This window comes from Leuciscus leuciscus, assembly GCF_965113295.1.
Source record: "Leuciscus leuciscus genome assembly, chromosome: 7".
Classification (NCBI taxonomy): Eukaryota; Metazoa; Chordata; class Actinopteri; order Cypriniformes; family Leuciscidae; genus Leuciscus; species Leuciscus leuciscus.
In genome coordinates, this window is record NC_138731.1 from 18,831,608 (window position 1) to 18,848,536 (window position 16,929).

The 16,929-nt window shown below is 36.2% G+C and overlaps 2 protein-coding genes and 2 long non-coding RNA genes across 7 annotated transcripts in view; 2 read left to right on the forward strand and 2 right to left on the reverse strand.

Annotated features, from left to right (window-relative positions):
- tnfsf13b (TNF superfamily member 13b) overlaps positions 1-7,762 on the reverse strand; it is an 8,469-nt gene extending 707 nt beyond the window's left edge. Inside the window, exons 1-7 of one of the 3 annotated variants that reach the window (XM_082175881.1) lie at positions 7,449-7,762; positions 7,104-7,348; positions 5,122-5,209; positions 4,675-4,722; positions 1,994-2,118; positions 1,728-1,893; positions 1-757 (exon numbers count right to left, since the gene is read on the reverse strand). The exon at positions 1-757 is cut by the window's left edge and continues 707 nt beyond it. In XM_082175881.1, the coding sequence (XP_082032007.1) occupies positions 645-757; positions 1,728-1,893; positions 1,994-2,118; positions 4,675-4,722; positions 5,122-5,209; positions 7,104-7,340 (777 nt within the window). In that variant the 5' untranslated portion in view covers positions 7,341-7,348; positions 7,449-7,762 and the 3' untranslated portion in view covers positions 1-644. Of the gene's footprint in view, positions 758-1,727; positions 1,894-1,993; positions 2,119-4,674; positions 4,723-5,121; positions 5,210-7,103; positions 7,353-7,448 lie in introns of all 3 variants that reach the window. The other 2 variants (XM_082175880.1, XM_082175882.1) reach the window with 2 other exon arrangements.
- Positions 1-16,929, forward strand: part of LOC309503198 — a 419,995-nt gene that overhangs the window by 147,683 nt on the left and 255,383 nt on the right. The gene's annotated exons all lie outside the window — the stretch shown is intronic.
- LOC309503201 lies at positions 2,126-4,022 on the forward strand. The gene is made up of 2 exons (XR_014207563.1): positions 2,126-2,950; positions 2,991-4,022. It is a non-coding gene; the product is annotated as an uncharacterized lncRNA (long non-coding RNA).
- abhd13 (abhydrolase domain containing 13) lies at positions 8,111-15,048 on the reverse strand. 2 transcript variants are annotated; one of them, XR_014207517.1, is made up of 3 exons: positions 14,832-15,048; positions 11,547-12,663; positions 8,111-10,294 (listed from the first exon to the last, which is right to left on the reverse strand). XR_014207517.1 is itself a non-coding variant. In XM_082175865.1 (2 exons), the coding sequence occupies exon 2, from the start codon at positions 12,610-12,612 to the stop codon at positions 11,599-11,601; it is 1,014 nt and encodes a 337-aa protein (XP_082031991.1). In that variant the 5' UTR covers positions 12,613-12,663; positions 14,832-15,046; the 3' UTR covers positions 8,111-11,598. The 2 variants fall into 2 exon arrangements, 1 of the variants encoding a protein (XP_082031991.1); XM_082175865.1 differs by having other exon boundaries at positions 8,111-12,663; positions 14,832-15,046.

Genomic DNA, 16,929 nt, shown 5'->3' on the forward strand with positions numbered 1-16,929 from the left:
TAGAATATACTGTTTGTACAGTATAAAAACCATTAAGTCTATTGAGAGTCCCCACAAAGATAGTGAAGCAGACATGTGTGTGTGTGTGTGTGTGTGTGTGTGTCCATTCACAAAGACACGCAAGGACATTAAAATCTACATGAAATGGGGTTCACAACACTTTGTAGAGTCAAATAGTATATTTACTGAGTAAAAAAGTCTGAGCGGGACTTGATTTTATCCATCTGGAACTGATTGAATTGTGAAAAATGGTTGTTACGTACCAGAATGAGTCAGTGGTTGGAGGAGAGTAGTTGAAAACAAAAAAGGTTTGGCAGTTGAGAAGACACAACATAAAAGCCATTTCATAGGTTATTACATTTTCATAGAAGATTATGAAGACTGGTGAATCATGAATTTTGACATTAAAAAAACTTGGGCAATTTTGCGCACGTCTGATAAAGAGGGTGAGGCGTGTCATAAAAAAACAAGCGCAAAGAACCGTTATCCTAGATACAAAGTAGCTTAATGAAGAAAGTTTCAAGAATACTCCACAGCATAGAGCAGCTCTTGTATTCGTGAAGTCCAGTGAATGTCAATAGCAATTCCACCAATGGATAATATCCAGTCTCATTCAGTGTATGATCCAAAGTCCTGTCCCATAGTCAGGCCAGTTTTATTGCTCCGAAGAAGGTGGAATCCCCATCCAGAGAGATATTTGCTTGGGTACGAGGTATCAGAAGCTCCAGTCTGTCCCCAGAGTCCAGTTTCACCACACCTGTACATTACATGCTCAGTTACATTCATTTGTAATAGTAGATACATTATATATTTATCTGTATATGCATTGCATTTCTATGAGATATTTTTATCACCCCAATACTATTTTTCTCAGTAGTTCACAATGTTCAAAATACACAATTAGGAGAAAAAAAAAATTCTCTCAAATAAATATGATATGACATACACAGGAACATATTCATCACAGCCATTTATAGGCCCGTAGGCTATTTCTGGCCTCCCTTACTGTTTGAAAATAAATGTGGTCTAGTTTCTGGGTGATTCCCAAAAATGCTGTCAAGAACATGTCTGGGCTATATTTGAACCGAAGACCACAAGAAATGAACAGCATTTTTATTTTGCATAAAGAAAGTTAAGCTTATTTTTGGACCATTAAGATTCTTAAATTCTTGTTACTGTAGTGCACAAAAGAAAAACCCACACCAAACAAATTCTCATTACTGTAATGACTATAATAAAAAAATAACTATATTTAGATTACTTAAATTTAAGAGTATTTATACAGTAGCATTTATTTGTCAATAAATTTGTCATTACAGATACATATACTGTGTATACTTTATATGTATATAATGTATAATGTGTATACTTTTTTTTTAACAGTATGTATATTTGCACATACATACATATACATACACACACACACACACACATTTATATACATATTATATATAAATATATATATATATATATGCAAATATACATACTGTAAAAAAATATATATATTTAGAAAACCTGGGAAGTAAAATGTCCAGATACATTATAGTAATTTTGACGAAATGTGCTTAATTGTATAATAATGGATAAAGGATAATAACACCACAATGCAAAACAAATTGAATGTCCCAAACAAAAAAACTAAAAAAAGACCTGGATATGTTTTTGTGAGATTCACCCAACTTTGCACTTTGTAACACTGATAAAGTAGCAGGACTTTCCACACTCACCTCCAGTGTAGCAGGTGTTGAAGTGATTGACTCGATTCATGCTCTGAATACAGCGGAACAAAACGACGTGCTGACTCTCGTCTCCTACAACATTTTTCTTTATACGAATCACAATGTGGCCCATAGCGAACGTAGAGTCTGTATAGTAGACCTGGGAAAAGGAAAGCTTGAAATAATGAGGAGAAAACACTGAGCATGGTTCAGTTATGAGGCAAAAAAAAAAAAAAAAAGCTCAAGAATGTGTCATAAGTTGAGAATTTATATACCTGACTATAGATAAAGAAGAATCCCTCCTCTTTGACTAAAATGGTGTCCTGATCTTCCTCCAGAGCAGAGCCGCGCTTTAGACCGACGTGCCATGGGATGGCTGTGCTTAATTCCAAAGCAAACTCTGACAACAAAAAAAACACATAAAAAATGAACATGTAGAAAAAAAAAATATCATATGACCTGCAATATACTATATAATATAACATGTATAGTGATGAATATTAACATAAATCTGAAGTAAATAAATGGTGATAATTAACTAACAAATCTGAAAAAATTTAATCACACTAGAATAAAAAAAAAAAAAAATATACAATTCAACAAAAAAAAGCACAGTACTAGCCTCTTACCTGTGACATGCTTAAACTTAAATGATTGCAATTCATGATTTCTTTGAAAATGCACTTTTTTGGTCAAGTAAAAGCAACTAGCAATATAACTTAAATTTGTTTACAGAAGCTTAAATATATTTTAAGTAGCCAAGTCTGCCAAGAAGAGTTGTACTTGAGTAATTTCAACAAAAAAAATCCTAATCATAGTTTAAGTGGCGAATGCTAATGGAAAAATGAATAGGCTACTATGATAACTGCGCGGTCATGAATAATGGTGATGTATTATAATCACATAAAGTTGTCAACTATTACGTTTTTTTGTTGTTGATGTCAACTTTATCGCAAACATATTGTAACATAAAATACTAAAAGGATGTTAATGGGCATAAACATGCAAAGAGAGCTACATTTAAAATCACTAAAAAGTGGTCACTCATCTCAGTTCATCGCAATCTCACAAAGTTAATCAGTGAAGTTGTCTACACTGCACAATGAATCTCTTATGTACAGCACATTATGTCACACCATCACACCATGTGTGTCACACCATCAGGACTGTGTTTTGCACCATTCCCGCCTTTGTCGTCATAGTGATTCTCTTGATTTTGTCATTGTGTTCAGGTGTGTGAGTCATTATCTCCCCTATTTAAGTTCTGTTCAGTTAGTGTATCTTTGTGGGGGTCTCATCTATGTGTACGTTGTGTGGAATGTCATTGGATTAACCCTTGTGGATTATTAAAGGCTTTTAACCTTCATCATCTTCTTTGTGCGTTTTGTCTTTCACCTCACAACCCGTGACAGATTGTTATAATGAGAGAATTTGCGAGCATGCAGAACTGAACAAAACTCCGGCGAACAAAACAAGACCTGAACAAACAACTCAAACACCTCTGAATGGCCAATTGTGTTCAAGAGATCAACAAACATGTCTGATTGGCTTCATTGATCAACACTGCAAAAACACATTGTAAATAGTAGGGGTGGGATTTGGCAAAAATGTGACGATTCGATAGTATTGCGATATTTGGGCCACGATTCAATATTATAGCGATTTTTAACATATTGCGATACAGCAAGTATTGCGATTCGATTCTGCGATTCATGTCCCCCATATTATTCAAAGGCATTACAAAAAATGAGGAAAATAAGACTGCTCAACTCACTTCAAGTGTCACATTTAATTCTGTGAACATTATCTTCTACACATTAACTGAAGTGCAAAAACTTTGTCCTTGAACATTCAGGACACAGGACCTCATTACAGGACAGGACATAATTATTATAACTCTCACATGAATAGTGAGCTCCCAGCACATAACTTAAGATTATTTAAATACAATAGAGTAACATAAACCTGAGAATAATCATATAACTAAGAGTAACTTAGAGCTTCAATCAAATTGAGAAAAATAAACAAAAATGTGAAGCCTACTGCTAGAGTTCAGTCCTGTTGGCTGCAAGGTCATCAACCAAAATTCATTTGGGAATATACTATTCGCTTTTTGATGAAAACCGAAATTTACCCACACTTTCGATTTGAAAGAAGACGGAGCGCCGTGTACAACCGGTTGTGATGGTGAAGCCATTTTCATTTGAATTTGCTGTTGAATGCACGACAACAAAGCACCGCAACAAGCGCCACCTTGTGGATGTAATACGCAAATATAAATTATCAGAGTAAACTCAGAGAAAACCAATGGAGAAAACCCGAAAGTAAAACAGATAATTGTATAATTAAATATTGCAATACTTTGCGCTACTGTATCGGTATAATTGCGCGCGCAAAATACCGCGATACTGAACAGAATCGATTTTTCCCCCCACCACTAGTAAATAGAAACCTGTGATGCTCTCCAGAGCGCAAATACGCACTAGAGCGTTTTACAAATCAGTTTCGCCAATATGATATTACTACATCATCAACCCTCGTAGAACCGGGCCTGTCATTTTGCGCTCTAGGTCTGTCGCCTATGCCACAGGCAGGCCCTGCTTGAAAGTTTAAATATCCTTCGATAACTGTCTAAACATCTAAACATTAATGGCCATCCAGGTCTCTTTGGAATACTCATTTCAACGTCATGTGTTGATTAATGTATCACCTTGGAGCCACAAAGTTGGAGAAGTTTAAAATATGTCACTGCAGGTCAGTTATAACAAATGCTCTTATTGGACTGGGAATGAAGTTTTGAGTTCTGAAAGTTACAGTGAGTTTTCATAGTACAGTGAATTCTTATGGCATAAAATTGGTAAAATGCATCACTTGAACACAATTTAGCCATACAGGTAAGTCATTCTGAAATAAAAACACATTTATAATACTACAATTTTACTAACTCCTTCAGTACCTTTCTGGAAGGTTGTCCTCTTGTTGTCTGCCATCATCTGTAAGAAGGCTTGGGATTTAAAGGCAGAGGTGTTTAAAACACACAAGAAAAACTGAAATGAATTGTGTCCATGTACCGTGAATTTACACGTATTTTTATTACACATTTCTTAATTGCAAGTATTTTCTGTAGCTGTCAGTAAGAGACGAGAATGATTACGGCGGTAATTTTTTTCCATTCAGTGACTCATAAAGTAACTGGATATGCAAATGTATGATTGTGCACTTTTGCAGAATGTGCTTTTTTTTTTATATACATATATAGACATTGAGTGGTTTTAATCGTACACCATCTGTGCTCTGCATCACTCCTGTCGGTAAACACAAACAACCCACAGCTATTCTCAGTAAAAAAAAAAAAAAAAAGACAAGTGCATCACAGAATAAGCAGAAGTGCGTGCGTGCTTGCCTGCTTTGTTTGAGACATGCCCTGTACTCCTTTTTGACATGCCTGTATGGTCTGTTGTGGTATCATCCATCTCAGTCTGCTGAAGGTACTGTAAACAGACAACCACAAAATCCTGCTGAACAAAAACAGCTTAACCAGTTTTTACAAGCTTAAGTCTGTTATTAGCACAGGACTCATAAAGATGGTCACTGTGTCAGGTAGATGATGATGGCTACCTTGAAAAGGATAAAAGTGCCCAGTATATATATATATATATATATATATATATATATATATGAAGAGTTCAGATGCAAAAGCCTCTAAGTGCCATCTGAAATTTTCTCATAGAATGATCATTTTTTTCAAGCTTGTATATTTAAGTTAAGTAATTAATACAATTAATAGGTAATCTTTATTGCCATTTAAATGAAATTATTGAATTTAAATATACAAGCTTGATAACAATTATCATTCTAGAAGAAAATTTCAGATGGCACTTAGAGGCTTTTGCATCTGAACTCTTCATATATATATATATATATATATATATATATATATATATATATATATATATATATATATATATATATATATATATATATATATATATCTTCATTTAGGCTGATCACCAGTTAAACCAGCTTTTTCCCCAATTAGGACGAGGCTTGTAGGGAGGACTTGGGGTAGTAGTCACACTTTTTACTCAACTAAATATATTTCTCATGTCAGGAATATTTCTGAAAAGTCTCAAACTCATAGTTTCATATAGGGAAATCCCATAATGTCTTGACTACAAAAAATTACTAAATTTCCAGTTGCCCAGTAAAAAAAACAAAAAACAATTTAACACACAATTACGTACTGTACATGGGGTAATTTGTCACAAAGGGAACAATTTTAAGCACAACTGAAACAGCAAAATAGTTATGCAGCATCAAATCATTCATTAAAAAAGCAAAAAAAATAAAAAATTATAATTTCTAACCTGTACAAATGTCAAAATAAGAGGTAACAATTTATTTTAGTGTCCATGTTACATATAATGTTACAAAGTACTTATTAATAACAGTAAATAGTTCCTACTTACATGAAAATAACTAAGCCAAACCCTATAGAAAGTAGTAATGTTGTTAATTAATATTACTCAGCACTTAATTGTATTATTACACTGTAACAAAGACGCCTTAAAATAAAGTGTAACCAAATAAGGTTTTATTGTTTTACTTGCTTACACAAAAGCCATTTACAAAGATGTGTTGACATTGGATTGGAGTTTAGAGGACATTTTGTGACCCTGGACCACAAAACCAGTCACAAGTCACACCGTTATATGTGGCAATAGCCAACAATACATTGTTTGGGTCAAAATTATCGATATTCCATTAAGATATTTTGTAAATTTCCTACCGTAAATATATAAAACATTTATTTCTGTGAGTGAATGCAGCACAATCACAAACATAAACGGACAACATTAAAGGCGATTTTCAATGTTTCGATTTTTTTACACCCTCAGATTCCAGATTTTCAAATAGTTGTATCTCGGTCAAATATTGTCCTATCATAACAAACCATACATCAATGGAAAGCTTTATTTATCAATCTCTCTCTCTCTCTCTCTCTCTATATATATATATATTTCAGAAATGTATTTATTTATTAAATTTATTAACACATTTACCCATGTGACTGGTTTTGTGGTCCAGGGTCACATTTGGTCTCTCTCTCTCTCTCTCTCTATATATATATATATATTTCAGAAATGTATTTATTTATTAAATTTATTAACACATTTACCCATGTGACTGGTTTTGTGGTCCAGGGTCACATTTGGTCTCCAAAAACAATCTAATTTTGACGGTTTTGAATTAGGAGTTTTAAACAAACATTCAAAACATGGTTAGAGAAAACAACCAATAGACTCTTAACTCCAAACCTTATAGTTACTTAGATACAACTCTTGAGTAGAAGGACATTTAATGGAAATGCATTGTGGTCCAAACCTCAATTCTGCCTTTGACGTCTTCTTGTTCCTGCTGATGGGTTTGTTTCTCCGCTTGTTTCTTGCGGAACACCTCGGCCCTCAAACCCTCCACCTCGGCCTGCAAGGCCAGCACATGGTACAAGGAGATCACAGACAGGGAGGAGGTGGTGATGGCAGCAACAACCAGCACCAGGAACAGCCAGGACAGCCTTCTCCTTTCACCCCGACCTGGACTAACATCCTCAGCAGCAGGCATGGTGGAAACTAACTTTCAGATAAATGGGATATTAGTGACTAAATGTTGCCTGAATGGCATATAAACGGATTCTGAATAAGCTTTATTTCTTAAAAGATCTCAACTCACCTTAAAACATGACTACAATCAATAAGGATCCTCACAGTGAGAGGTTTGTACTTGGAAAGGTCGTCTGGAGGTCTTGGTTATGCTTGCTGAATCAAATTCACCTTCATATGGCATGAACCAATCATCTTCATATTCCTCTGAAGCTCTTAGCACACGTTTCTTTCAGAACAGTGCCGGATCAGACCTTTTATACATAACTACCCTTCCTCTTCAAGCTGATGTTTGTTTATATGGAAGAGATCTACAGTTGAAGTCCAACTTAGTATAAAAGTAACTGTACTCGCCCCCAAAAAATTCCCGTCTGCAACAAATACCCGGCTAACAGTCTGGTTTTTGTATCCCTTTCCTGCCAAGATGTCCACACCCACTGTATTTAACACTGCACTGCAACCCGAAAGTTGCTTTGTCATCACTTACTTAGTTCCGACAAACTGCGTCAAGAGTGTGAAGATAAATAACCGATAAATGAAAATGTCAGGCTTACTTTTGCTAACAATAAATTAATAGCACATAAGAAAGTACATATATGACAGTGACAAAGCATAATGGAAGTTATTCTTGGTATAGACAAAAAAAAAAAAACACAGTTTTGTTCTTTTAAAGTGAAAACCAGAAACAGGAACCAGCGGCTATTAAAGTACAAACAGACTTTTGCAGCCAAGTTATCAGAAGGGTTTTGATTTCTTTATTGCATGTCACCAGACAGAAAATAGAAAGTGTGATTCAATTGTATGTACATGAACACATGATTCGAATAGAAAATCCATAGCTCAAAACACAAATGTTGAAAGAATAAGAAAACCCTCCTTGCACATTCAGAACTGAATCTTTCCACTCTGCTATTTACTGTAAAAAGCAAATACAAAACATGAGCAGCGCTTTATATTATTTCATATATTCAGTTTATGAACAAGATGAAATGAGATTTCAACACACAAACTAGCCCAAAAGAATGGCCAGAACATGCCAATGGATTATTAGTCAAATCTAGTAAACTCTAAAGTAGTATTTTCATTATTTTATCATATGTCAGCATCTTTGTTCCAAGGTTTACACTCAACCACACAGACATTCAATAAGGTATCATGGCACATCACTGTGAGTTCAACTAAATGACACATTGCAAATGATACATGAATTTGAAAATATTTCCTCATAAGGTTTAGAGGCAGTTCTTATGAATTAGGCCTATACGATCAATAATGACCATTGCAAATATTTATTTTAAAATCAAAGGTCAATAAACTGATATACAAAAGTATCTTATGTATTGAAACCACCAAAATCCCGGTGTCTTGGGAACTTTTTCTCTCGCATTGGCTGGTTCCACTGCTTACTCTTACAACCGTCCCATTTCTACATAACTAATAACCATAAATAACACTAGACATAACTGAAGACATCTAGAGCTGAACTGTGCTACTATACAATCTCTTAAAACACCCACCTCGAAAAGAATCTGCCGAATCCCAAAAGGTGGACTTTGGAAGCCTGACATACCCTCTTGGTTTGAAGATATCAATATTTGCATGCAAACTGACATAGGATCACTCTGCCTTGAAATCTGTAATCCTAACATTCACAGGCAGTTTTCACGCATTACAACAGATGTGAGCGTAAAGTGCATCAGCAAATGCGCTGACTAAAGCATGCAATAATAACAGACTTGGATGTGCACAGATCCAACACTACATAACGGGCTAAGTTTGCAAAGTCCACCTTTTATTGGGCGCTCGACAGTCAACCACCAACGTGAGCCTACAGAAAGGACAAACCTCAATGTCTTTACCCCCGATTCAATACGCTAAATAGTTAATTGAAAAATTGCCATCATTTACTCTACCAAAACCCATTGGACTTTCTTCTGTGGAACATGAAAGGAGACATTTCGAAGAATGTGATGGTCGCTCTAGTCCATGCAATAACAAAAGATGAGATCCAAAGCTTTCAAGATGACTTGTATTCCAAGTCGTCTGAAGCCTGAATTTTGTTCTTCGCTGAATCATCAGATGTAGCTTATGAAAGTTCATGAGAGAATCTGTGTCGCAAAACCAGTCTGAGTTTTAGTCACAATTCTAAACAATTCAGTTAGAAGTCACATGGACTACTTTCAGGATGCCTCACTTTTATTGAGTCCTTTTGAAGCTTTAGGCTTCTACCTGTAACTGCATTGAAAAGAGCAACTCATGAACTCTTCAGAAAAAAAGTCATACAGGTATGGAATGATGTAAATGATGACAATTTTCTCTTTTTTTGTGTGAATGTTTCAGATTTTTAAGGGAACTGCAAAGAGTTATAGGAAATGGATGTGTGACTACAGCGCAACAGTCACTAATGGACAGGTTTTTCAACGTGATCCAAACAAAGCAGGTCATGGGCAGATAAATGATGCTAAGCACTTGACCTGATTTAAAAAAAGGGAAACGTCTTATTTACAAGTTGTGCAAATGGACTGTGCTTGGAACTCTGTCAAGCAGCTGTTATGTGCGATTTCACTCTTACTTCCAGAAGATCACTATAAGCCTGAGACAGAGTAAACATACTTTAGGCTTGTTGTGTTGGTATTTTCATACAGTGCTCACAGTGTACTGCAGCCCACATGAAAATCAGTATCGAAATCTTTACTTCTCACACACAGCTCCATATGCAAATCCAAAACATGGGATTAAACCACAATGAGCCGATTTCCTGAGTGGATTTTAAACCTCCCGTAAAAAACGAAGGCAGTGTGATATAATAAAGCTTCAACACATCACGGCCGGCACAGAAGACTGAATGCATGAAATGCCATAGACAAAGTTGAGTAAACTAGGATCAGTTGCCCCTGGTCCATTTAACTGTATTCACTGGAATTGTAAGAAAAAAAAATGCAAAAAAAATTATTACAATGAGCACTCTGTTTTGTTCCAAAAAAAAGTGTGCATATATTACATATAAACAAAATAAATAAAGAGAGCTTCTCAGTAATTTGTTAGGGTTATTCAGTTTAGTAATCCTAAAATCTAGGACATTATGGGATAGCAGTTTGTCATTCATGAGTAAAATAAGGTCACTGGTTAAAATAAATTACATACAGTCATACCTAAAACATGATTTTGAAGCTTTGTAAATAAAATAAAAATATATAAAAAAAGTGTTTGCTTTTTTTACAATTTGTAGCCAACTTATGTTTTTTACATGTATATTTTAAGTGGTAGAACAAAAGTGATCATTTCCTCAAGCAATGTTGACCACAGACATTATTTTACTCGTGAATTTAAAACCGCTATCCTTGATTTAGACATAACTATTTTCAAATTGCATGTGCAGGTGGCTGGGCTTTTAGTATAATTTTTAAGGGTTAGTTCACCCAAAAATGTAAATTCTGTCATGAATTACTCACCCTCATTTCGTTCCAAACCTGCAAGACTTTCGTTAATCTTTAGAACACAAATGAAGATCTTTTTAATGAAATCTGAGTGCTTTCTGTCTCACGAATCACAGCCTATGCAACAACATTTTTAAGCCGTAGAAAGGTAGTAAAGACATCATTAAAGTAATCCATGTGACTCCAGTGGTTTAACCTCAATTTTATGAAGCGACGCAAGTGCTTTGTTCACGCAAGTTTAATATTCTGTGCCGGAGATTAATATTTAAATGGTTAAAAAAAAAATTATAATAATAAAAAGAAATTCGTAACCAAGGCACTCACGTCAATTCGTCAAATTGAGGTTAAACCTCTGGAGTCACATGGATTACTACTGGTAGACTGGTAGTTGCGTAACCTGTCAATGGAGGGACCGAAAGCTCTCAGATTTCATTAAAAAGATCTTCATTCGAGTTCCGAAGATGAAAGAATGTCTTACGGGTTTGGAACGGCATGAGTGTGAGTAATCAAATGAAAAAGAAAAAAAGACTAAGAGGGCATTAAATTATTGAGGCAGATGCATTTAAACTTGATATAAAAACTGACAAAATATATTTTAAAGGCTTTAAAAAAATGCAGCCTTCACTATTGAATAAATGATATTGTAAATAATTAATGAATTCTTGGTGTGTGATCAATGGAAAGAAAGAGCTTAGGAAGTTGGGGAGAAGAGAAATAATTCAAAAAATTACATTCTTTTTGAGCAGGTCCAGATTTATAGAGCAGTCACCAGTAGTGACTGTTCTAGATTATGGTGACGTTGGACGTCCCCTGGGCCGTCTCTTCACTTGCATGGCTTTTAAGTAGCTCTTTCATAAACTGCTCAAGGGCGGCAAAATAACCCTGGCACTGCCAGGTGTCATTGTGCGTACCCTCGGGAAAGATGCCGAGGCGTTTAGTCCGAGACGGGGACAGCTCGTACAGCTGTTTCATCATCACCGGGGGGATGAGTTGGTCTGATAAGCCAGAGATAAAGAGAGATGGCATACGGCAGAGAGCCACGTGTCTATAGGACAGAAACTTGTTCTTGTAGCACCAAAGCGGCAAGTAACGCATGGGGAAGAAAGAGAACAGCGTGGCCGCCATGTGCGGGATGCTCAGGAAAGTGTTCTCCACCATGATGGCGGCCACTCGATGCGGGTTTCCCGACGCCAGGCGGATGGCCACCGCACCCCCCAACGATCGGCCGAACAGCACCACCTTGGTCTTGTCGATGTCCGGCCGGGTCATGATGTAATCCAAGGTAGCCTCTGCGTCCTGGTACAGTCCCTCTTCGCAAGGTTCTCCTTCGCTCTTTCCGTAGCCTCTGTAGTCCAACAGAACCACGTTGGCCTTCAGGTTCACCAGCATGAGCAGTGCGTTCGGCACACGATGGCCGATGTTCCCCGCATTGCCGTGGAAATATAAAATGGTGGGAGCGGTGGCAGGGTTTTCGCCCGTGTAACGGAGCAGGATGAGATTGAGCCGGACGCCATCTTTGGTGCGGACGAACACGTTCTCGTGTGGGATTCCCGTCGGCATGGGAACATAAAGACGCGAGGACGAGGGCTGGTCGGGGAAGTAGAGCAGGACGTCCTGGAACTTGTACAGGATGGCGGCCACAGAGACCAGGATGAGTCCCAGCAGAATGAAGCCTCCGTACAGGTGGAAGGTCAGAATGAGGGCTAGAAGGGAGACGCGGCAGATTCCCCATGACCACGCGCACACGGTCAGCAAACACGCCTCAAGTGCCGCCCATAACCTCCATGGCTTCTCCATGGCGGCAACCTTGATGACAAGAGAGTCTCCGAAACTCACTGCAGGCGTATTCTGGAGAAACATAGAAGGTTGGTTTGTAAGGTCAGAGATTTTATTATAACGTAGGTGGTGCCTAAATTTTTTTCCAAGAAAGGACAAAAAATTATATTTTATTTCAACTTTAGTTACACATGCTCCATGTACTTACTATAGTAATAACAGTAAAATGTGTATATTTACAAGCATATAACCCAAACCTTAACCCGTAAGTACAGTACATGTAGTTAATTTTCCTCAGTACTGTAACTAATTACACTGTCAAGTTAAGTCACCTTTATTTATAGAGCGCTTTATACAACCGAACAATGTTACCTTAGTGTTACCAAGAGCTGCATAATTCTGGATAAATTGAGAATCAAGATTTTTTTTGTTTCAAACAGGATTCTCCCACGATTCTGACCAAACAACCAAACAAAATAACATGTAATTTACTAAAAGTTCTAACAAAATGTTAATTGCTGCAGTCTTTTTAAAAATGTTTTAATCTGGATTGTTTAAAAAACTGGGCTTGAATGAATGATTCAATGACTCATAAATACTTCACTTGTTTCATTACTGGATGAATCAGCATTTTTGCCGAACAAATTTCTTGAACCAATGATTCAATGACAAATACATTTTAACAGTCACTTGTCGCCTGGTGACATAAAATGTAATCGATACAATTATTTGAAGTGCCAAGTCACTTCAAATGGTGATTTGCTCCACTTTGATCGCTACAGTAGACAGTGTTTTTATCGAAACTATAATCTCACATATTTACTATAACCACAATCTTTTAACAATTATTCATGCAGCTCTAGAGTAACCCAAAAATCAAACTTGATTGTAGTAAATTTTGCAATAAATTCAACTATAATAAATAATAAAATAATACAAATCTAATTCACCTATATTCTCAATGCAAAATTAAAACAAATTTGTTTATACATGCCCTTTTCATTACTTCAGACTTACTTCAGACTCTTCGCAACTCTGGTGGTTGCCACGTAAGGATATTAAGGATATTTATACTGTCATGTATACTGTCATGTACGACTTACTTTCTTCTGTGGAAAAAATTATATTTTGAGAAATTAATTTTCTGTCAATGGTGACCAAAAATTATATCAAACTTATTCAGAATATCTTCTTTTGTGTTCCGGAGAATAAAGAAAGTCATCCAGATTTGGAATGACAAATGAGAATAAATGATGACAGAATTTGTTGGTGTACAATCTCTTGAATATATATTTTAACTTTGTATACTTAAAATTGGACTGTTTTACAACAACCTTGTATGTGGCTCATCCAATCAGAAAAAGCTGGAACTATGTGTATTAAAATATTAATATCTCTAATATTTCTTTTTTTTTTTTTTTTCAGACAAAGTGCTTTTCATCTGTAAAGTACCTAATTCACCGGATTATCCAAAAACAGGCATTAACATGGTTAAGTAATATATAAGCCATTTCTGTTAAGACTCCAGTAACTAATGATATTGTCAATAAATGCATAACTCTATTGTGATATACGCAGTTGCCAGGATATAAAATGACTTAGGCTACTGACTGTGATATAAGATTTTGGTTACACCTTCCTGCCCTACAATGATACTGACGTACTATGGTATTACCCTCTGATATAATCCTTGCTTGTACCATGGTAGTAGTACCACAGTAATTTTTTGCAGAAGCAGAAAACTAGAGCAAATACACATTGTAAGTTATAAAAACTATAAGGGGTTTTCTGATGACACAACCTCAGCCCTCAGGGTTGTTTAGGGACCAAGTCCAGTCTTGACCAATCCAATCACACAGGAATGCAGATGAGGATCAGTACTTATTCATCTATATACTGAACATATCAGAAACATTTTTAGAGCTGTTTTTCCAAAATCAACATTACTTTCGCAATGCAATTCAATATAAAAGCAGCTGCTCCACGACCTGACCCCAATATCAAACCATACAGTAAAACACTGTCAGCATATCCGCACTTTGCTTTTCAGCCAGCTGTTGACATCGTAAGAGAGAAACACCCTGAAGTCCAAACCTAGATGACAGGAATCATAAACACGCCGATGACAAATTGATGTTGACAGCAGCTTTTCCCTCTGGACTTCATGTGCTGCACAGCTAATACAGCTGCTAGCCATATCTAACACACATCTGCTGCCAGTCTGATACAAAACTACTCACATCTATCGCATTCTTCAGCGGCACATCTTCAGCTGAGCTTACGAGCAGGAGAAACGGTCATCTACACGAACATCCCGTGAAATAACAGCTGATCAACTGTGGCTAGCAACAAATCTAGCCGGACTGCTGCTGACTGTACACTGGTGTCGCTTTAGGAAGTTCCGGGAGGAAACAGCGGAACCGTCTGCTGGCGGCCAACGGATAGCCTACTACCAGTGCTAATATTCATGAATTAATAGGCCTATGCACCCAGTAAAATTTACAAGTATTAAATTGTATACATTTATACATTTAAAACACATGTGATAACTAATGCCCTAAAGTGATATTTATGAAATAAAAGGCTACATAGCTGAGTCTGACTTTTTGTCTGTGTTAGTACGTTTGTCTCTGTGTTAGTAGGGTTTTTGTGTTTACTTGATAAACTGATAAACCGTTAGCTATTAAACAGCTATATAAAAAAAAAAAATGCATGGTGATATTAGATATGTGCTGGGCAACAAGTACGATTTGCTAACGTGACCATTTAGTTATAAAAAATAAATATTTATTAATGTTCTCTGAAAGTTTGAATTCAACTGTATCATTTTGTAAATATATGATGTTAATTGTGAATGTTCTCGGAACGTTCTGAAACAAGTAATACAAAAAAATACATTAGAAATATGTTGGCCAACTAAAATGTAAAAAAAAAAAAAAAAAAAAAAACGTTGTATGAACGTTGTATAAATACCAGTTTCACTTCCTGTCTCCTGAGATACCTTCATCTGATTGATTTTTGAAGACAGCATATAAGTATCCTTCGCTGCCTTTGATCCCACAATCCTGTGCTTTCAAATCTGTGACAGTTGAGCTAGAAAAATAAAGATGGCATCTGAAAGTTGTGGCTGTACGTCAGTGTGTGTAAATGTACATTTTTGATCAAAGTTTTCCACTTATGATGTCATTTCTAGCGATAAATTACTATTGTAGTCATTCAGTTTCACTCAGTTTTCACCAAAGCTTGCTCTATTTGGCTGTAGATCATTAAACTGTTACGCTGCCTCAGTCAGAAGTCTGTCCGACATCAGTTTTGTGAGGTACCTTCATGTGCAAACGCTGCCTAAAAAGTCATTGCCTGATAGGGCAGCGAAGCCATAAGTCAGCTGCCTAAGTTTTCAGACGCAGCCCAGATAACTCATAAAAAGACATTATAAATTTGTTGGCCAACTAAAACGTTTCAGGGAGAAAAAGAAATGTTGCATGAACATCATATAAATAGCGGTTTTGTGCTAAAGAAATTTACTGAAGACCAGATAACTCGTAACAAAACGTTCTATTAATGGCAAGCTCCTGCAGAGTTTAGTTTAAACCCTACATCACCTGAAGCTTTAGTAATGAGATTGTTGTCAATCCATGTATTAGAAGTAGGCTATATAAAAAAAAAAAGAAGTTATTTTAAAAAGTACGCATTCAGAAATAAATAGTGTTTTTCAGAAGAGTCATCTGAGTGGTGTACATGTGAGATGAAGTACTTATAAAAGTTTTCTATAAAAAAAGTGTTTTAAATATAATGGGTCGCCCCCTCAAGATATTTTGCCATGTTGACAGTTTCACTTAAAGTCATAGAGAATCCTGATGCTCATTGGCTGCCATCTCTGTGGATACGCTAGTAGTTGGTGTTTTAGGTGCTGTGCCGTTTTATGGTGCATAAGCAAAATTTAGACAATGAGACTTATTTTCGTGCTTTAGGGGAGAGCGGGGTATGTTGTCACACTTTTCACACTGTCTAACATTTACTGAGCACTATACATCAAAATGGTATAAATCTCATACCAAATGAAAGAAGGAAGTCTTGGGCACTTATTTTGTATTCATAACATCTTCATATCTTATCTCATTAGGGAGTTGTAGACTGTTGAATAGCGAGTGTGCACTTGTGACAATTTGCCCCATCGGTGGGTAAGTTGTCACACTAGGGTGGGTAAGTTGTCACACTAGATTATCTAAAAATAAGAACACAACTACTTAATTGTGAATATTGATTTAAATTTTTTAACTCAAACCAGAACTGGAAATATAAACATCCGTGCCTGAAGAATCTGGAAAAACCAAGATT